The following is a 22,147-nucleotide window of genomic DNA, read 5'->3' as shown; positions in this document are numbered from 1 at the left end:
GGGAGCGGCGGGAAAGGGTGGGTAGGTAGGCAAGGTGGGAGGGAAGATGGGGGAAGAGACGCGCGGGGGTGGCGGACGGAGAGGGTAAAAGGCAAGGGGTACGAAAGGGACAACGAGAAACGAAAGGGACGGAGAAAGCGAGCGCGCGAGAGGAGAAGACGGACGGAGGGGGCGGTAGCGCGTTAAAAACGAGGAGCGAGGATAGGCGAGGTAGGAGGATTCGCGGAGGCGGCGGAGGCGGCGGAGGTGGCGGTGGCGGCGACGGCAGCCGGCCGTTTAGGCGGTAACGAGAGATTCGCGCGCGCGAGACCCGGGCGTTCGTGCGTGGTGCGTCGCGCGTTTCTGCGTTTACGGGTACCGGGGTACCGGGGTACCGGGGTACCGGGATACCGGGATACCGGGGTACGGATACGGGTACGGGTACGGGTACGGGTACGAAGGGTAGCTCGGATCCGATGGGACAGGGCGGCAAAGGACAGCGGAGGTGGCGAGCTTGTCGCCGGGAACCGTCGCGGCGTTGCACGGGGGCGCCACCGGCGCTGGAAAATCTCTCTCCCTCTCCTGACGCTTATCTCCCACCCTCCCGCGTTCCGACTCGCTCCGACTCGCTCCGACTCGCTCCGACTCGCTCCGACTCGCTCCGACTCGCTCCGACTCGCGCCGACTCGCGCCGACTCGCTCCGACTCGCTCCGACTCTCTTGGTTCGGAGCGTTGTCAATTTTCGATTCTCCTTCTCCCGGTCGACGCGAGGGTTCGGTCAGCCTCCGAGGAAGGTAGGAGGTCGAGGGTGGGGTTTCGGTCGGGCGGGTAACGCGTCCACGTTCGCTCGATCCCCGTTACGCTCGTAGTCGGTCGTTCGGTGTCTAGGTTCGAGAGAACGGGTTCGAAGCGCGTTCGTGTGCGCCGAAACGGGTTGGTGCGCGAGAGAGCGTTCGCGCAGCCGAGGGGTGCGCGTGGATGTATGAACGGGAGCCACGGCGTACGGGGTGGAATCCACCACCGATCTCCTCCAGCCCGCTGCACCGCCTTCGCCGTGCTGCTCGTGCGTGGGCTTTCCAAGTCGATATCCACCCGCACCACCGACCACTCGACCGTTCGAACTTCCTTTTCGGGATTTCCGAGATTTCCGAGATTTCCGAGATTTCCGAGATTTCCGAGATTTCCGAGATTTCGGCGAGTTCTGCGGCGATTCGCGCGCGAGAACCATTCGGATCGACGAGCGATCGGAGAGGAAAACCGCTCGTCGTAAATCCCTCCGCGCGACGAAGTTCGGCGACTCGAATCGTTCGGTCGTTTCTCGACGACGAACCAGTTGCTCCGACGAACCGTCGGAGGCGCGTTTCCTTTCGTCGGGAAAAGTCGTCGAATCGAGATCGAAAGATCCGGTCGATTCGCAGTAGGTGGAAGAGTAACGGGGTCGAGGATCGTTCTTCCCTGGTCGGCTTCGTTCGATTTTCGATCGAACGGTTACCGGTAGCACCGCGTGGAGTAAAAGGCCAGATTTACGATCGGTTTCCTTCGGTGGGAGGCCTAGCACGCGCCGCGAACGGCAGGGTCGTTCGATATCGCTTCCTCGATCGAACGTTAAACGAGGGCACTCGGTGGCTCGGCTCCGGCGAAGCGATAGCGATTCTTCGCGTCGATGCCGTCGGAATTCGCTTCCTTTTATTCGCGCTCGGTTTCCTTCCGTGTTTATCGCGGGAAGCACTCGATGCGGTCAAGGGCAGCGCGCGTTGCATCGAGAATAACCGCGATACTCGATCTTTCGAGGAATTCGAGGCCCGTCGCGCGTTATCGCGGTGAACGGTATCGGTTCTCTTTCGGCTCTTTCGAAGGCTCGTTTCGCGCCTCCGAGATCGAAAGCGGGTCGGGTCGCCTCGTTCCACGGTCCTCGAAAAAACCGCGTTACCGCGTTTACCGACTCCGATTCGATTCCGCGTCGATCGATCGGTCGCGAAGATTTCTCGCGAGCGAAGCGGTCGTCGGATTCGAGAGATCGATGCAGACTCCGGCGCAAGTAGCCGTATTTACCGAACTGGTTTCGCGCGATCGCTCCGGTATCGAGTGTCTCCGATATCGAGGATAACGCGTAGCGGCGAGCAGCGGGAATCTAGGACGCGCGGGAATCTTTTATCCGCTCGGTCCCGGACCTGATTCGGGATCCTCGGTGATCGGAGCCGGGCGCGCGGTTCGATCGATACCCGACCGATCGAGGGCCACCGAATCGTTTCGATCGCCCTTTCCCGAGGAACGGGTGGTAATTTTCGGCCTCGCCGGCTGCACCCTGACCCTCGTAATTCTCGGCTCGAGCGGCCGTAATCTCGTTCACGGTCGACGCGGCGATTAACGCCCGCCGGGATGCGCAACGCCCGGGGAAATTTTCGTCGAAACGCGAGCGCGCGTTTCTTCCTCTCCGAGAAAACGAAATTCGGCGGAAAAAGCAAAGCCCCGCTTCGATCGAGCTGACTGCGAGAAAGACGAATATCGGAGCAACCCTCCTGGCGTTGGAAGCGCTCGAGAACGCCCTCCGGTGGTAATCTCGCAAACTCCTTCTCCCCGAGTTTCCGAGACGAAGCTTCGGTGAACGCGCTCGATAGTCGGTGGCTGTATTACCAACGACGTCCGAGCGTTCCGACGAGGTTCCGAGAAACGGCGCAACGCGGTTTCGATTCGTGCTCTTCGAACCGACGAGGCAACCTCGGTCGCGAGGCTCGAGCGGTTCGTCCCTGACTACGAGCACCGGACGATCGAGTTTCCAGCCAAAGTCCAACCGGTTACCAAAGTCCACCGAGAGCTACTTGGGATCGAAACGATCGTCGGACTCGGAATGTGCTCCCTCGGTGCGCAATTGCGAGGGGTCTGCGAGTTCGGGCAACGATCGAAGCCGTTGGGGAGTCCCGGTGGTCGGTGAAACGCGCGCGAACCAACGAATTTTCAAACTCGCGAGATTCGCTCGTTGCGTCGTTCGTGGAACTCCGCGAATTTTCTTCTCGCGGAACGAATCGATACCGCGAAAAGAAGCTCGGTCGTTCGTGGAAAGGCGCGCGGGCTTCGGCTCGCGTTCGTTCGCAGACGCAAATAGGTTCGGTGTTTAGCGGAGTACGCGCTAGCGGAGTGTCCGTCGACTGGAAAATCGCTCGAAATAAACGTCGAGTTTCGATTCCGTTCGGTGCGGCCGCTCGAAGCGGCTCGAACCGAGCGCTCCGAAATTACGTCCTTCCGCGGCAACGAAATTGCGTCCTTGCGTCGCGCGAAGCAGAGGGGGGGGCGGGGGGGGGGGCAACGAACGAAACTAATGCGGGCGCGAAGCGCAAGGGGAAACGCAGAGGCAGAAAGCGCGCACGCGTGCGCGCGTATGTGTTACTGTCACCGCTTCTTGCGTCGTGGGAACTGACGTTCGCCCTGTCCGCCCGGAAGTAGCACCAACAAGAGCAACAACTCGATCCAGTTCGTCATCCTCTCCGGCTCGTTCGAACCCTCCCGGTAGCTGCTGTTAGGCAAGGCATCGCGCGAAATAGTTTCGCGCTAGCGACATCTCGACTCGGAGCCTGAATCAAGAGAGGAATCCTTAGAGACGTCCGCGCGACCGTCTCGATCTCGTCCTCGCCGATCGACCCTTTACGTTCCGATTCTCGCGTCCGCGTCGCCGTAAGAATCGGTGGCTCTCGACGGTCCAGCGCGCGCAGCCGATCGCGGCGAGTCGAGAAATCACTCTGGCCTACGCGTCGAGGCCCGATAGAGTCGTCCCTCTGGAAAATCGAGACCAATTTCTCGGGCGATCGGTCCGCGCTCGGTCCGCGCTCGGTCCGCGCTCGGTCGATCCGGCTCGAAGGGGAACGAACCGAAGACGCGAGCCGAGCCGACCCCGCGTCGTCGTCGTTCGTTCTCGACTTTCGATCGCGCGCGACTCGTATCGTCGTACCTCGAACGCCCCGAACGGGGAAATTCCGTGGGAACTCGCCTTCCGCGCGTTCCTCGTTGCTCGCGGATCGGTACCGGGGAAATTGGATCCTGCGGCTTCCTCTTTCGACCGAGAGGGATCGCGATTTCGATAAATTTCCCATCGGCGAGTGAATCCGGCGATCGATCGGATCGCAAAGGGGGAGGGAGGAATCGAAAGAGTGGTCGCGGATCGCGGCGATGGTCGTTCGTTCGTTCGTTCGTTCGTTCGTTCGTTCGTTCGTCCGTCGAGTCGTCGAGAACCGGTTCGATTCCTCGACCTCGCGACGACCCGAGGGACTCGGAACCGCGGCTCGATGATTCGGGACACTAGCTGTTCTTCTTTCTCCTCGAAAGCTACGTGAATGATACTTACAAGTAGAGAGCACTCGCGACGAACACGGTAAAAACCAGGGAATACGGCAGACACACGTGGCAGACGCCGAGAGAACGCAGGACAATGTTGCTAACCAGGAGTAGAATCGCAGAGTCCAAGACGAAGGAAAGGAAACCCATATCACACTGGCGAGGTACTCGATTTCACGGTTCCACGGAAAGTCATCGCCGTACCGTCTGATCCGCAACCGTGCACGGAGCTCGCAATCTGCCGAACGCGATTTCGGATTACGAACGCGCGCATCGATCGTTTCGCTCGCGGTTCGGAGAGCCGAACGAGTATCGCGATCGCGACCGCGATCGCCCGAAGCCGAGTTCTCTCACCGTCCGTTTCCTCCGACCGCGTTCTTCGAACCCATCGAAACGATCGAGAACCGCGAACGAGACGCGACGCATAGCGCGCGATTACGTCGCGTCTTCTCCGGTCGAGCCGCGACCGAACCGATGATCTCGGCTCGAAGTTCGCGAGGATTCGCGACGGTTCTTCCTTCACCGGGTTGGCCGAGGTTTCAATCGTGAGAGGAATTTCCGGGTTCGGTTCGAGTCGCGAGGAACGCGCTCGGCGTCGTGCGCTCTTTCGGCGGTGTTCTCGACCAGCGAAACATCGAGAAACTACGAAACCTGGCGAGCTCCGATGCACAACTACGCATCGAACGATACGACCGACACACTCGCGAGACGTTCATCGATGTGCGAACCGAGACGGATCTTCGCCGACGGCGAACCGAAGCCGTGCATACGTCCGACCGCTAACTACCGCGTCCGAAACGGCTCGAAGAGATACCATTAGTCCAGTGACGTATCCACTTTGGCGGCGAGTCGAGGAAAACGCGACCCCCGACGATCGAGTTTTAACCTCGTCGGTTCCTCGGCCGAGATTTATCCTTCGAATTCCGAACGTCGGCTTTCGGATTCGTTCGAGCCCCTCGACCGAGTTCCTTTCCGACCGCCGCCCGAGAACCGCGAAATCCTCGCGAGCGATCGGCCGACTCGTCGCTCGAACGAAACCACGCCAGCCAGAATTGCGCCCCGAAGACGCGAACGCGCGAACACGCGAACACGCGAAACCGTCTCGTTCTCGACGAGTGCACGGGCGCGACCGCGAACAACCACGAACCTGCCACGGAGTCAACGGTTTACGATACAAACGCTTAAAAGGCTTCGGAAAGCTTGTAACCACTGAGAAGAAGTATCACGGCTGAACGAAGGATACCGTTCGAAAAACGAGCTTGTGGGAAATATGCTTAGGTAACGCCGAATTAGGGTTTCGCAATCGTTCGTGTCTCGCCTTGACGAGAAATTAGCACCTATCGCGCGGACCAATTTAGGGAAGCCTTTGCGCTCGATCCTCCCGAGCACGGAGTCGATGAAATTCTCAAAAGCGAACGACGCTATCGCGGTCCTTTTAAAACCACCGCGTTTATCGTCGCGAAGGAAACTCGGCCGCGCGATTCTCGCGAATCGAATTCGCGCGGTGGTCGTCGACGCGGCCGGCTATAGCCCTTCCGAGAACAGTCGTTCCACTTTGTTCGCCGCGACGTGTATTATTAATTCCGCGAACGCTCGAACCGTCATCTGTCGTTCGCGCGGACGAGTACCGCCGCTCGAGGGTATCTCGAACGTCCGAACGGATCGGATTCGTAGCGAGGTAGATTTCCAGCCGACGGGACCGAACTCTGATCTTTCCCGGAGCACTCGGGAAACGTTTACCACCTTCTCTCGTTCACTCGTTCGCAACGAGCCGTAGAAATCCGCGCAAAGGTGTTTCACCTCGACCGCGACGAGTCCGCGAAGTAGAATTCGCTTCGGTGGTTTCTAACACGAGACCTTCTCCGTCGATATCGTTGCCGTTCTTACCGTTTTACGGTAAAAATATTCTTCGAGGAACTCGAGCGATTTTCGGTAGGTTTTCTTTCCCGCTGGACGAGCCGCGCGTTTTCGAAAACGCGCGGCTCGAAGTTGCGAAACGTTGCACGACCGAAAGCGATGGCTCGCTCGTATTCATCGACCGGGTCTGGCGTTCCAATTACTGACTGAAAACGTTCGATCGATCGCGCGATTCGAGACTCTCTCGGTCGCAGGTACCGATACCCTATTTTTGTCCGGCCTTACGTACGCGCGCGCGAGCAAACTTTCGAAGGGTGTGGTGCGCTCGACGCGCGACGCATCGGACGAAACTTTGCCGCGACGCTGGCCGAAAATTCAACGGCGACGAACTCTGGATGAATTTCGGAGCCGGCGCGACGGAAACGATCAATCGTCGAACGGAAATCGTTCGTTCGCCTTGCAACGCGCGTCCACGATTTTCTATCGGAAAACGACGCGCATCTTGCGCGAGAGTGGTAGAAGAAAGTGAGCGGAAAAAAAAGAAACGCTTCGGTTTTTGTATCGTTTTTGTTGTTGTTGTCGTTGTATTTGTTTCCTTCGTTCTTTCCTCGAATAATCGAGGGCCGTTGATGCAGGAGAACCTCGGAACGAACACCGACGCGGGAAGCGGAGACGCTTCCCGTTCGAACTCGAGTCGTACCGGTTACGCGCGTATTCTCGCGGTGGAGAAAGTAGATTTGCCCGTTTCTCGTTGCGAGGACCGTTCGTTCGATACCTCGATGCGATCTCGGTCGATACGATCGTCGAGAGATGCCGTTTCGGCGTCCGATACGTTCCACGGATTCCCGATCGGGATCGAGCCGTTCGTTCTCCGAGAGTAAGTTTCGATGTCGCTCGTGAAGGTTCGTCGGTCGCATCGGTGTACCCGCGGCGGTGAACGTCGAGGTCGAACGTTCCGGGTGGCGCGTGGAACGAGCGAAATCGAAATTTCGGTAACGGGTTTGGTCGCTCGTCCGGTGAATCGTGAGGCCGACGGGGACGAGGACGGGGACGGGGACGGGGACGAGGACGGGGACGGGGACGGGGACGGGGACGGGGACGGGGACGGGCCTGGCAACGAAGGGGACGACGGCGTCCGATTTCTGTATCCCGCGTTTCGCGAGCGGAGGGCGATTCTCTTTCGGGTCGAGGCATCGAGCTAAGCATTCCAGGTATTCGCCGCGATGGAGAAGAGAACGCGTGCGTCTCGCCTCTTCTCCGTTTCGCAGCGACGGTAATCGAGTAGTGCGCGAAAGCTTTATCGTCCAAGGTGCAAGGCTCTTCATTCCGTTTCATTCCATTCCATTGCATCGCATTCCAAGCCTTTCGGATCGAAAGCATCGGGAGAGCATCGGGACCCAATATTCTGGTCGCGGTACGCAGTTCGTTTTCTTTCGTGATCGCATATCCGATATTTCTCCAAGGTGGAGGTGGACGGACGCACAGTAGCGTGTTTCGTTTCCGTGTTATTCGTTCGGTTCGACTTTGGTCGCATTTTTCGTGTCGGGGGCACAACCAGTAAGCGGTCCAACATCGAACATCGCAAGCTTGTGTGTATGTTTTTAATGCCTCGTGCTGACGGATATATATGTCGGGGGATGTCGGGGAGGTCTGTGCCCGGCGCCCAAGGCCACGGTGTGGAACATACAAAGCCTCTGTGAACATTGTGCATTCGCCATCAGTGGAAGCTGCGTGAAGGAGGCGGTTGGAAGACACCGTCTTCCGGAGAGGGATTTCGGGATCATGCTTCGGCCGGGTTCGTCGCGCGATTCGCTCGACGCTCTCGAGAGGATTTCCCCGAGTCCGTGACGAATCGTCGGGAAAGTACGCGCGAATCGTTCGAGGGGCCGCGTCGACGGGTTTCCCCGCGGTAGTTTCCGCGAAACGTAATTATTTCAGTAGGGGTGCACGTGCTCGCGACTCGTTGCTCGTTTCCCACGTCGATTTTCGCGATTCTCGCGATTCTCGAGAGCGTTTCGATCGAACCGAGGCGGAGGAATCTTTCCAATCGGGAGGGAAGGTACGCGAGGAGAGCCGGCCGAAGGTCTCGCGGAGAGGCGGACGGCTCCGCTCGCGGACGCAGCAGGGATAGGAGGGTGGTTGCAACGATGGGTAAACGAGGCAGAACGTGAAAACGAGGTAAATATACGTATATTCGTGGACAGAGAGAGAGGCGTCCGGGTCGAGTCACGCGCTCCTCCGTTGTCGCGATGTTCGAAAGGGGCGTCGGGTAGAGAGAGGCGATGGATAAAAGAGTGTCGGGTACCGGTTCGTTCGTGCGCAACCGTAATCGTAGGTACGCGTGACTCGTCCCGGTACGGATCGGCCGGTGTCGATACGGCGTAAAAGGTGAACAGGTAGTTTCGATAAGAAACAGAGGCGTAGAGATGCGAAGGGATCGAACTCACCGTCTCGTCTTAACGCGACGATAACGGCGATAGTCGTTGGCGTTGACGTCGTTGGGGTCGAAGCCCCTACGGTGCTTGGGCGGCGAGGACATGGTCGCAGCAGCCTTGGTACCGTCCGAGACCGCGTTCGGCGTCCCGGTGGTATTGTTGTTGCCGAAGGCACCGTAAGCGTCCTCGGCGATGTGCAGCGAGACGAGAGGCGGCGGCGAAGGCGGCAGATGGGCGGGGACGATGCCGGATCCCGATATCGCGGTTTCCGTAGTCGGCCGAGACCGAGAGCCCTGTGATCCTGGCGCTGGTGGCTCGCCGATTACGAGGGTCCGATCCCCGTGACCGACGTGGCTCTTTGGCACCGCGTTCAGCTCGTGCCTGCTAACCCTACCGGCTCCCGGCCGACCCATTCAAATCCTCGATTGTCGCCCGTTCACTCCACCTCTCGATCTCGCGCGCCCGCTCTCTTCTCGCTCCTCTCGAATCGGTCCCGCCTTCCTCTTCCTTCCTTCCTTCCTTCCTTCCTTCCTTCCTTCCTTCCTTCCTTCCTTCCTCTTCCTTCCTCCCCGACGGAAATACCCTCTAGCTACTCCCGCGACGACGAAATAGGATCCCGGAACTCCCTGCGGACGCGGCACACTCGTTGACGGAACCCTGTCCACCGTAACCAGCGGACCTTGCCTCTTCTCGACCTCGTGCACGCGCGCGACCGAACCCTCCGCTATCTTTCCACGTTCCGACGCAACACGAACCACCCATTCGCGACCGACTCACGCACGTGCCACCGAGACCGATCCTACTTACGAGGAACGCGACCGGGACCGGAGGACCCGAGGCGGGAACCAGAGAACCGTGACAACGTGTACGATTGCCTCTACACCAATGTCCAAACACCGTCTCTTCCTTCCGTTCCGCGACCACGCCGACTCACTCCGACTCGCTCCACGGATCCTCTCGCCCTACGCGATTTCCCTGGATACCGTCCGATGGCAGCACCGGAGAACGCGACGCGGAAACAACCAGTCCCGAGATCGCCTTTTATTTCGACAACACCTTGCGATCGAACGAAAAACTTCGTACCGATTCCCCTCCCTCGAACCCTACCCTCTTCCCGATTCGATCCTTTCCCGCGACCTACGAGATCGCCAACGCGCTCCGGGATATCGCGACCGTGGAACGCTTCGCACGGTCACCGGAACGCGGAACGATGACTCTCGCCGCGGCCAAAAGGTGCACGATCGCGGACCACCGTTACAGGGATACCCACCCGCGAGAAACATCCCTAGCGAACCTCCTAACCAACGAAATGTCAATCGTCGAGAGTACTTTTTCCTTACGATCGATTCCAAGCCGAGGAAAAGATCGAAAAGATCGACCAAAGAAACCGGTTCGAGACAGTCTCGCGCGAGCGCGAGGTCGCCTCCCGCGTCTCCCGAACCAGCTTCCGGTCGTACCAATTACGGAAAACCCTGCCAACTTTCCTCGATCGGTTCTCCACCGAATCGACGTTTTTCTTCCTTTATCTCGGCCGTTCTCGACCCGCCCGATAACGACCCTCTCCTCCTCCTCCTCCTCCTCCTCCTCCTCCTTCTCCTCCCCACCATCGTCGCTCTCTCTCTCTCTCTCTCTCTCTCTCTCTCTCTCTCTCTCTCTCTCTCTCTCTCTCCCCTCCCCTCCGGAGAGGTCGATCGATTCGTCCGTACGAGAAGTTACTAGCACCCGTTCGAGGATCGGGGGATAAATTTATTTTTATCGCCTTTTCGAATATTCGATTCGAGAATCTCGATGGTTTATCGGCCGGATAAAAAAATTATTATCGTCGTTGCCGATCCGTCGCTAGTTTTTCCTGGTTCGAGGGTACGAGGCCGCGCGATCGTTTCGCGACCAAGGTCGCCGAGCACCGAATTGTCGCGTTTTCGAACGCGGAGATGAAAAATTGAATCGGGGAGTGGAGCAATATTGACGCGACCTTGAAATCTTTAACGCTCCGAAGAAGAGCGCAGAGAGAGAGAGAGAGAACGTTTGCGAAGAAACAAAATTCTCGGACGGTTTTGCTTTCTCCCTCCGGAGACGACTAAAATATTTAATCGTTAAACATGCGAACTAGCCGTTGGACGGTGGGGCGCCGAGCAACTCGAACATCCGTTTACACCTGGCCTCGCGCGGACACACGGTGAAGCGATTAACCCGCCATCCACGCCTTCCTCCACCCCCGAACGAAAATAGAACCGGTTCCGAGGGGCGCCGCGCGGTGGCAGCACCGAGAAGGAGCCACGAGACGGATACAACGTGCGTGCGTACCTACTATGGAACGTAGCGATTCGCGTTCGAACCTCGCCACGGATCTCGACGATCGAAAACGCAACGGCGAAAGTATCGGCGTCCCTCTTTGGCTCGGCGAGAGACTCGACGCGAAAAATTGCGACCGTACCGAAGCGATGGAATCGTTTCGCGAACAAAGAACGACTCGGAGCCCCGAGGTTAAGGGGCCAGGGTCGAATTCGGTGCACGCTTTACGATCAACCGTACCCCGAACCCTCGTCTCGTGTCCGCAAGGACATCGCTCCGGATACGATTCGAATCCGCCTCGAGAATTTCACTGTATCCCTTCCACCGAGGATTCTAGTGCCGCATTGTTGGTCGTAAACCGCTGCATTCGACAACGTTCCGAGCGACGTCCTCGCCGAACGACCGAACGATCTCGGGCCCTCGACGATACGCGCGATGCACAACGGACCGATTCGAGCGACAACGTCGCGCGCCAAAAAGTGCACGAACGACGAGGACGGAGACTCGAGTATTCGAAAGACGAGCGCAACAGAGCGCGCGGAAGAAGCATCGTCGAGGAAAGCGACGGTGAGAGTGGTCGCGCTTGGCACCGGCAGAGGGTGCGCGTGAAACGGGTCGGTGGTTCGCACCACGTGCTCTTTAAGCGAGCTCCCCGCGTCGATCGAGCTGGCGATCGTCCAGTCCGGTTCGCTCGAGTTCACAGCTACGTACGATTCCCTTCGCGGCGAATACGGACGGTCGAACGATCGCGGAGATCGTTCACCCTCGAGTCTACGGTAGAAACTGTTTCCCCGGTTGGTCGCGCCTCGAGCTAGCCGCGTACTCGGCCGACATCCTCGACGAGCGGCATCCCCTGCGTTCGAGAACGAGTTTCGTCGCGAAGGAAACGCGACTCTCGATCGCCAATCGTGGTTCGCGGCGCGTAACTCTCCCTCCCGCCTAATTCGTTCTCTCCGCGAGTTCACCGTAGGCCCGAAAGATGGCGGTGGCGCAGCGCGCCACGAACGCCCGGTCAATACCAGAAAACGAAGAAAGGGTCCAGTTTCGTCGGCACGCTAACCTCGTTTCCGAGCGCGTCGCTCCTGCGCGCCGACGGCGTTCTCTCGCGTTCCCTCGCGTTCCCTCGCGTTCCCTCGCCTTCGATCGGGAACTATTTCGAAATCGATGCGCGCCACGCGCCCTTGAACCGCCCGATTCGAACCGTTACGGGAACAATCGCTGAAAACCGTCGAGAAAAGACCTCCGACCCACGTTTCGAACATTGTACGTATTCTATTCGACGTCTTCGTTTCCCCGCAACGGTACAAAGAAGAAAAGAAAAATTATACCGTGGCGCGCTGCGAACGAGCTGCACGGCATTCCGTTCGAGTAGTTGCGGAGAATCGAGAAAACCTTTTCATCGTTGTAAGAACGGTTTTCGTCTCTTCGTTTGCGATTCCGTGCGCGTGTTTGCAACGTAACCGCGTCGTATCGGTAACGCGAACTTTTTCCGAATTCTTCGATCGCGCGCGTACGACGATAAAATGGTAAATCGCGAGAAACGTGTACGCTCGCTGGTAAATTTATACGCACACCCGGGGTTCCGGTAAAAATGGACGCTATTGCCGGCAAACGTGGTTACCCGCTGGTGCGTACGTTTTTCGCGCGCTACGATAAATACGTGTTTTTTTTTTTTAATTTATCCACGAACACGGTCCAGCTCCGAAACCACGAAATTTTCGTTCGAACTTTGGACGATCCGGTGCGCTTGCACTTTTATCGAAAGAAACGAACATTTACGCGCGTGGGTACCGATCGCGTTCGCGCTTTTGCCGCAACGCGCGTTAACGACACTTGCGTGGTCGTAAAATTTTTAACGAAATTCCGATCGACGATTCTTCGAACGATTCGTGGAGGATTTGTTGGCCAAATCGCGCGAATCCAGATACTTTGACCGATTTCAGCGCGCGTCCGACCATAGACGCGCCACGGTTCCAGGATGCGCGACCTTTTCGAAATCGAACGTTTCTCGATTTCGACCGATCCCGATCCCTTCGATCTTAGCAGTGGAAGGTTTCGAAACGAGAGGCTCGTCGACGCTCGTTGGAGAAATGTACGAAACGTGGCGTCGACTTTCAGACCGATTTTCGTAGATCGCAGGGTCTCGCGAATAGCGGAACGTCGTTTCACCGATCGCGCGCGGCAAATGGAAATTCTGCTCGCGACGAGGCTCGTAACGACACGGTCGGTGATTATTTTCGGATATCGAGGGAAAGCGAGGGTCTTTCGCGGAGGCATCGGTACGTCCGCGTTTAAATCCCGTATCGCACGGGTCACCGGTTCCCAATGGCGAGCGCGATAACGAATCGCCAATTAATTTCGCTCGCGTTGTTCGCAGCTCCGTTTAAACGAGAGTCGACCGTTCGAGCGATTTAACGAGGGATCGTACGAAGCGTTGGAATAATATTTGAAACAGCGCGAGGGAGAATTCGCGATCGCGGTAAATTCCGATCCTCGAGATCGCTCGCGAGGGAAACTGAAATTCGAAAGTCGAGTTTCGGTTCCCGCCTAAATCCATTCGAGAGGTTCGGCCCGCGAAGAAGAGGAATACGGTAAACGAATCGCGAGGAATCGTCGCGAGTGGTAAACCTCCGAAGGGAACGGTTCGTCGCGGTGCGCAACAACCACGAGAAGAGCGGATTCAAAGTCCCGAAAGATTACGAGGGAACGATCCTTCGCAACCTCGCGAGCGAACGCCCCGAAATAATCTACGTAGGTGTACCTTGCGAATCCTATCGGACGCGAGAACGTAGCTGGAAAATCCTAGAGAGAAACCCCGTTACGGAATTCGAAAACCACTCCGAGAAGAAAAACCCGAGCGGTCGATTTTCTCGACGTCCGAAGGGAATCGCTCGAAACTCCTCGGAAGCCGACGAGTCGAGAAACGTATTTCTCGAGAGAGAGAGAGAGAGAGAGAGAGAGAGTTTCTCGAAGGAACGCGAATCGAAATAAAGTAAGGAATCGACGGTCTCTCGCGAGTCGGGTCCGCGCGGTGTTCTACCCACCGATGGTCGCGCGAGCGATTAATTGGCGTCCGGCTCGAGACGCGTGTAGAGGATCCAGCAGCCCGGAGGCGATTATCGGCGCAGGATTCTCTCCGGTTGCGGTAGGTCGGTTCTGCGTGGTCGTCGCGCGTACCTTCGAGAAGAAGCCTTCCTCGGTATTCGACCAATGAATGACGCGAATGGTAGCACGGCGTCGGTATGACTGACTCTCTCCCGAGCCGACGTAACGCGAGCTGGCCCGCGGCGAGCGAGCCGGGCGGATACCGGGCGTATCCGTGGTTGGTCGGCCGGTCCGCGGTCGTCCCTCGACCGTTTGCCGCCGATGGACTCGATCCGATTCCCACCGCGAGGCTAGCACCCACCGATTCGATATCGCGGTGCCTCGCGAGTTTCGAAATCGTTCCGGCGCCCTCGAATTACTAAACAGCCGACGCACCGGATACGCGTCCCCTTCGCGGGGACCGAGCCTCGTTAACGATTCGCGTTCCTCGCTTATAGCCGTGTCGCGTGTTACTCTCGTATCCGGGAAATTGGGTCGGCCGTTCCTAACAGGGGCAACATCGATTCCCGAACAAGGTCGCCAGGAAGGCTCTCGAGGAACTCGTTCGGATTACCCTGTCGTTTCGCCGGTTCCTTCCTACGGAGATCCTCCCGTTCGAAATTCACCGTCTCCGATTCGCCGATGGAAATTCTCCCGGACGAACGAGGACGCGGTAAGTGTCCTCGGATCGGCGAACCGAAATTGACGTCGCCTCGCGCCGCGTCGTTCTCGATAAAAAGCGTTTCTCGAGCGGTAGGTTCGAGGGCTCGACGAGACCCTCTGAGATTTTCTTGCTCGTCGTTTGGATCGCGTAACGCGTGAGGAAAGTCCGGTAGCTGGTTCCGCGGTGAGAATTCGAAAGGTCGTAGGCCGGGAAATGTTCGAGAGCGGTGTCCGTTTCTTTGGGCAAAGTTGGAAAGATCCGGGCCGGCGGTAATCGACGGCATTGAATTTCAGCCGCGGTACGGGGCATCGTCGACGCGTAACGGAAAGTTTCCCCTCGGGGCGGCGGTTTGTGGAACGGGCGCCTGCAGGGCGTCGCGGCCCTCTCCGTAACCGTGTGCCGCGTGTCGCCGACCCCGCACTCACCTGTTTAATACTCGGTGCCCCAGTATTCGAGTTTGCCGGACACGCACGTAACACTCTGCGCTTCGACGCCGATACCACCCGTGGGTTAAAACCACCCACCTCGAATGCGACCGATCGCCGCACCGTTTTTACCCAACCGAAAGATAACTCGCGACGAAGACCTTCCCGCGGTTTTCCAAAATTCCGAGGATCGACCTCAAGGTTTGCGCGATCCGTCGCCGACAAGGTGACGCGAAATCGTTGACAACCTCTGCACGGTCTCGAGTTCTCCGACCCATTGGACGCGTTTCTTGTTGCTGCGGACATCGATCGCGCGTTCGATCGATCGTCGGGGATATTTTTTCATCAACGATCGACGCGAGCGACGAAGCACGCGTAGCTAGAGCAAACGCGCAAGAATGTCCATTCGAGGGTGCACGAGAGGGGAAATATCGCGATTACCTGCAGGCAATCTCCGACCCGGGTCGATACCGCACAGTTCAGTTGCCCCTTTTTCTTTCCTCGAGCGACGCGTCCGCGTTAAATTCTCGGCGTCGAGATTGTTCGTTCGAACCGGTGCCGGCCGCGTCGGGGCTCTAACGGTCCGGTAAATACACCGAACGCGCCCGACGATGCGTTCGCTGCCCGAGAAAAGGGAACCCCTGAGAATTACACCGGTCCGTTCGGACCGAAGGAGAATCGTTCGCCTCGAAGGTGAACGGAAATTACCACCGGCGGAGAACGATCGTCGCGTACCGAACGCCTTCCTCGGAAATCGCGGAAAGAGCTCTTCGTGGAACGCGTCCTCCGATCGATCGTGGCTCCGATCGTCGGGAACGAGCCGAAAAACCGAACGACTCCGAGCGCTGCGGTCGGGTGGTAATCGCGCCGAACGATCCGAGCCGATCGGTTCGGAAACGTTCGTTACCGGGACCCTTGCCGCGAGGTACCGAGACGACCGTGAATTTCAACGTCCTCGGCAAATTCAACGAAGCTGTGCCACCGTTCGAGAAATATCGTTGCCCGAGCCGCTCGAGAACGCGACCGGAGTCGAGACAAAATCAATTGGCCGGTCAAGGTCAATTGCCCCACCGTGGATCCGGCAGACGCTGGACAAGTTTGTCTCTCTTTTCGACGAACAGAGGGCCACGCTGCCGGTTGGCGGTGGCGGTGGCGGTGGCGGCGTCGAGTCTGCGCGAAAAGGCGAGAGATGGAGCTGGCGCCGAGATAGCCCCGTTTCGCGCGGCGGGGAGCGTGGCATTGAGCGCTCCCGCAATTTTCTCTCGATTTGGCCTGGATTTTCTCCTATACCCTCGTATACCCCTCGAGATGTCTGGCACTTATCGCCTCGGCTTTTCGCGGAGACGGCAGCTAAAATATAAACAAAGCCCGTGGCTCGGACGCTCGACGCCTTCCCGCGGTATTCGGGCTACTCGATCCCTGAACTCGAACCGTGGAATTGCCCTCGAAGATCTCCTCTGGTCGAAAATCGAGAAGAACGATCGATTTCTAACCGGAACGCGCATTCGACGAGAGTTCTTTTACGCAAACGAGCCACCGTCCCGTCGTATCGGCCGTTTCGGGTACCATTTTTTAAATACTTTTCGGATCGTCGACGAACGAACGTTATTCGGGGTTCGCAATGGCGTCGACAAAGTCGGAAGCGTCCTTTGTCGGTTTCCCGGAGCTCGCGTCAGATGGCAGAAGCTTCCCTGGAACCTCGGTACCGCACCGATTGCGCTTCGCGGAATACCAACTCCTCCGATGTTCTATATTTACTCGGAGTTTAAGGTGCATCGTTGGCTCAACGGTCGAGCATCGTGGAAAAAATGAAACGTCGACCTTGGGTTTCCCGTCTATCCCTGGCCAAAGGTATCTACCGACGCCGTTTCGACGAAAACAACGAGCGAAGCATCGATGCCGATAGTTTTCCGAAAATCGCTAACTCTACCTTCGGCCGAGAAACTACCCGTTGCTGGAAACGAGCAACGAGAAGCGCGCCGATGCCGGCGTCTCGACGGATCCGCGACGGTGGGACTCTTCGGGGGGGACGAAGCTCTCGTTTGCCAAACACCAGTCGCACGTGCTTCGCGGCGAGCTAAATATTTCGGAGGACAACGGAAGCGGATCGAACAACTGTGTCGGTCGGTATCCGGTAAGGGAAGGTCGCCGACGAACAACGTTCTTCCAAAATTGATTAGAAACCGGATGTTGTCCGAGCTGTTTATAGGGGAATACACTGTAGAACGGTACACTGTACGAGTCAAGTTTCGGAGCGATCCGATGCGAAAATGGATCGAATTTTATTAATTTCGATAAAAAAGTGACGCTTGGGGACTCGGTCGATTTTGCGGAACGGTCCTCGCACCGTGCGTGCGAAAGAAACGATCGATCGTTCGAAACTCGCAAAGACGCGTACGAAAGCGTTATCGCAGAATGTGGCGCAAATCACAAAACGAGGTCACTCGAAAGCAAAAACCGGTTACCTTTTCTTACGCTCGGGAGATCCCCGTCGTCGCCGCGGCAACATCCTCATACCGAGAAGAGCGCCTCTCATTCCAGCGTGCATCGTGATTAATCATTTAGAGTTACGCCCGGGCAAGTTCAACGTAACTTTCACCGCGCGAAGAGGGCCCATTAGTAAACGGAGAGAAACGAAACCTTCGGGCTGGAGAAGGAGGGGAAGAAGGTGGAGGAGGAGAAGGAGGAGGAGGAGGAAGATGGGGAGGTGGAGGGAGAGGGAGAGGGGGAGGGGGAGGGGGAAGGGGCACACACTCGAGAAACAAAGTAACCCGGCTGGAACGTCGTGAAAAATTCCCGGACAATTACCGAAACGAGCACCGCTCGTTCGGGGATAGACGTTTCGGACATGGATGGATTCTCGGCACTGGTGAAACACCTCTACCCCGGGACGACACTTATTTCCAAAGAGAGAGCATCGATGGTCTCGCGCTCGCCGATCTTCTACGTCGAAACCGTGACTCCCTCGACACTTTTCAAACTTTTCGACACCGGTCGGCACGTGACCGCGATCGATCTTCGATCGTCGCGAAGCGGCGAGCAACCGGTTCTCGATCCCTGCCGTCGCGTATCGCTCCTCGGTTTTCCCGCAGCTCCGCCACCTCCTCTTTTCCCGTTCTATCTATAACTCGGTGTTAATTGGGCGTCGGTGAGACCGCGAGACGCGTCGGCGAGACGCGAGATTCCATCGAGATCTCGGAAGACGCGCGTTGCGATCAGGAAAGACGGTGTCGCGGAGTAAACGAGTAACTCGTTCCCGAACGACAGCTCGAGCGACGTTTCGACCGGATCGGAGCTCGCCGTCGAAAGTTCCTCGCGGGCGGCGCGTCGGTTTACGACCGTGAGAGAAACGGTGGGGAAACGGAGGGAACGCGTCGAAAATATCGAGATCGAAATTGGTCGCTGGAAAGTTAGCGGTCGAACTCGAAAATTGTCGCGCGTCTCGCAGGCGAAATGGGTCTCGTTCGTTCCGATCGCGAACGGGCGTCCGCTTCGGAATTCGCCGCGCCGAAGACGTTCGAACGTATTTACGGTGGATAACGATCTTAACGGACACGGCTGATCTTCCGTTCGGGGAACTAGGAGAAGTTTACCGTCTCCCGATGTATATCGCGGAGCGCGCGACGCCCGGCCATAAATTTCGACTCCCGCGAACCGTAACGTTCGACGGTCACGGAACAATGCGAAGAAGCCTGCTCGCGAAACTGCTTCCTCGAAAATGAACGAACCGATGACCGGAACACCGGCCTCGAACGAGCCGAGATTACTCCCCGGGATAACGATTATTAAAATTCTCCTCTCGGGTCGTTCCCGCAACGGCTCGCGACAACGACTCGTTTCCAATTCGCTGGATAGCCGTTCTTTCTCCTCGAAGGAACGAACCGTACCGTTTCGAAACGGCGACTCGTACGTTCACCGATTACGCCCGGTGTACCGACGAACCTTGGACCGGAGCCCAACTTTCAAATTTTATACATTTTTACGGAGAGCGGTTGTTTCGAGTTCGGTTGGTTCGCGTCCAGAACTCTGCCAGCGAACCTAGGATCGGCTCCCTCCCGAGTTTTCAATTTTCCACATTTTTACGGAAAATAATTGTCTCGAGCTCGGACGGAAACGGTCCGGCTCGCGAGACGGCTGGATCGCGGCCAACGCGCAACATCGCGGCTGGTAAACGTTCGGACCGTCCTCGACGTGGATTTCCGATCGAACCGACCCGTCGATCCTATATTTAGCGCGATGTTCCTACGAACGGTTCGCCGGAAGATCGTAAACCTCGACGATCTCGTTCCGACGATTTCGACCTCGCGACGGGAAAAAAATGACGAAGCGTTTCGCGGCTACGACGGCTACGGCCCCGAAATATTCGAATATTCGTCAAAGTGTGGGCGGATCGAGACCCGGTATATTTTCGAAACGAAGGTACCGCTCGGTCTGGGAACGCCGCGTCGCCTACGCCTCGCCTCGCCTCGCCTCGCGCCCGAAACGCCAGAAACTACGTTTCCCGTGGTAAACAGGGTAGTCGCGGCCATTGATCAACGAACGCGATTCGATCGGCTTTCGAACAAACGTTGGGTCGAAGATTCGTGAACGCGTTCGTCCACCAAATTGCCTCGACGCGATCGACGGGGAGAACGACGACCGCTAGCGTCCGTTGGTGTATCGTTTCACCGAATGTTACGAAGGTTGTCGGGGTCTAAAAAAAATCGCAGCCTTGAACGGCCGAGCGGTCGAAGGTATCGCTCGTGGCTTTGTTCGAGCGCGTAGCTCGTTGTAGCTGGCGATCGCGACAAACGCGAATTACGTCTAAGGCGAGGGTTGTCTTGGAAGCCTTATCGAGGTACGCGTCAGCGATTTTCGATCCGACGCCTCTTTATCGAGAAACCGTCCGCTTTCCTAGAAACGCGCGGTGTAAATCTTCTTTAGGGCTTAAAGAAGAGCACTTGGAAAGCGATTCGTCGACGCGTATCGAACGATATTCGGAAACGCGTAACGGTTGGGGGAACACGCGAGCAACGAGGAAGCCGAAACGATCGACTACGCGCAAGGAACAGCGGAGCTTTCTCGGTTTTCCCGCTACGGAGCGCGGTTTTACCGCGAAATCAAAGCGCGAGCAGCGCAATGCCGACTCGAATCGATCGCGACCGTTCACGTAGCTTCGATACGAGCCGAGTTCTCGACGCGCACCGCGCGACCCGAGAAACGAGAGAACACCGTCGCATCGAACCTCGACGACGAAAAGACTCCTCTTTCCGATTTCCTCGATCGAAATCGGGCAAGAGCGTCGGCGGCGGTTCGCGAAATTCCGATTTCGTTAAATTTTACATTCGAGAGGCGTGCGCGACGTAAAAATGAGAAACCGGCTCTCGAAGTCGCGGACGCGCGGTCGATCGAATTCATAAATATCTCGCGTACGCGTACGCGAACACGCGTTCCCATTTTAATGTATGAAATTGCGTTTCGTGCAACGACCCGCCGCGTAAAATAACCCCGTTATCGAATAGCGCCGCGATCGTCGTCGAACGTACCGAAACGCGGGATTTCGGCCGGGGTCGATTCGAAAACGATCGGTTGGGAAAATAACGGAAAAAATGGCTATCGATCCGTGGTCGATCTCGGCGCGCGTACTCGATTCGAAGGGGAAGAACGCTCGTCGAAAGAATCGAACACCGTGCGAACGCTCCGCGGGAACAGGTTCGTTGGCGTTCGCGCGTATTTACGGGCGAAGACGAAACGTTGTCTCGCTCGGAAAGGTGCGAGTGAACGTCGCGGGTAAAGAAAAGGCTCGTTTCCTTGGTAGGGATCGTTGCAGGTTTCCGAGGGTTTCGAGACTCGCGGTCGAGACAAGGGTTTCGTTTGCCGCGAGAGGGAGGGAGGGTGGGGCGGTGGAACGCGCAGCGGACTGCCACGGCGGCTCTCGATACGATAATCGTTAACGGCGCGACTCTAATTAGCTCGACCGCGGAGACACGCCACGAAGCGGAGTCTGGTGCAACGTTCCATTCTGCGCATTCCCGGCGTGCCGAATTCCGAGCCAATCCCCATTCCCCGACGCGTCGGCAGGCTACGTCCTGGCTAATCCGGACACCGAAGAGCGCGAGATCGCGGTCGAACGTTGAGTCGGTCGCGGGCCCGTCCAGAGCTCACGGGATCCGAAATTTCGTCAGGTGCGCGCAATGACGTTAACCGCATGCAGTCGTTGCACGGATCGATCACGCAGCCCGCACTGCGAAAACCTCGACGCTGCCATGCCGGCTCGAAACCTTTTCCTTGCCTTTAAAAACCGGGGCCAACGTTGCCATCGTTTCGGTTACCGGCCGCGGACGGGAACTCTTCCGCCTCGAGCGAAACGATTCGCGATCCTCTCGGGACACTCGCTCCGTGGATTTTCGTCCTTTGAGTTTCGACGAGCCGTTCGAACCAAATTGAACGCGATCGAGCGCAATCTGCCCCAACGAGGGCTCGAAAATTTCGAATGCGTGGCGAATCTCCTTTGGCGATCGCGAGCCTACACTCGGGTGTCCGCGTTCTCCCGAGGATCGACGTTGAAGAGGCACCGGGGGAGAAAGGATCGCTTTAAAAGTGGCGCGGCGCGGCGAGGCCCTCCTGGTCGCGAGCCTTTTGTTACGTAATCGGTCGTAATTGCCGCGTTACGACGTTACGGTCGTCCACGACGAAACGCGATCCTCGCGAGTCGAGCCTCGGCCCGTAACGACCGCTCTCGCTTCTCGCTTCTCGCTTTTCGCTGCGTCGACGCGCGTTTTCTTCGAGTTTCGCGGTGCGATAAACCTTCGGTGAAATTTATTCTACGGACGTAGAGGAAAGTTTCCCTCGCGTCTACCAGTTTCGAAGAGCGATCGTTTTCACCGGCCTAGCCTCGCTAGAGACAACCTTTCACCGGAGTACTCGACTCCCGCGTTCGCGACCGAACGAAATCCTACTCGCGATCCCCGATCCATCGCACTTCCTGGGTCGAGCGAACGGTACACTCGCGCGAGAACCCTTTTCTCGTCTCGTCCGTTCGAAAATTGGGTCCCGATTACGCGTTACCCACTTTCCTTCGGGAATCTTCTCCTTTTGTCCGTTC

At 57.6% G+C, this 22,147-nt stretch overlaps 2 protein-coding genes across 7 annotated transcripts in view; both read right to left on the bottom strand.

Annotated features, from left to right (window-relative positions):
* Positions 1-22,147, bottom strand: part of Shaker (potassium voltage-gated channel protein Shaker) — a 128,648-nt gene that overhangs the window by 72,784 nt on the left and 33,717 nt on the right. The window lies entirely within an intron of this gene.
* On the bottom strand, positions 6,772-9,448 carry LOC143148769 (uncharacterized). Its single transcript, XM_076315442.1, has 2 exons — positions 8,611-9,448; positions 6,772-7,857 (listed from the first exon to the last, which is right to left on the bottom strand). The coding sequence occupies exons 1-2, from the start codon at positions 9,009-9,011 to the stop codon at positions 7,485-7,487; spliced, it is 774 nt and encodes a 257-aa protein (XP_076171557.1). The 5' UTR covers positions 9,012-9,448; the 3' UTR covers positions 6,772-7,484.

Source organism: Ptiloglossa arizonensis, chromosome 6 (genome assembly GCF_051014685.1).
Source record: "Ptiloglossa arizonensis isolate GNS036 chromosome 6, iyPtiAriz1_principal, whole genome shotgun sequence".
NCBI classification, from domain to species: Eukaryota; Metazoa; Arthropoda; class Insecta; order Hymenoptera; family Colletidae; genus Ptiloglossa; species Ptiloglossa arizonensis.
This window is presented reverse-complemented; position numbering and strand designations above follow the sequence as displayed.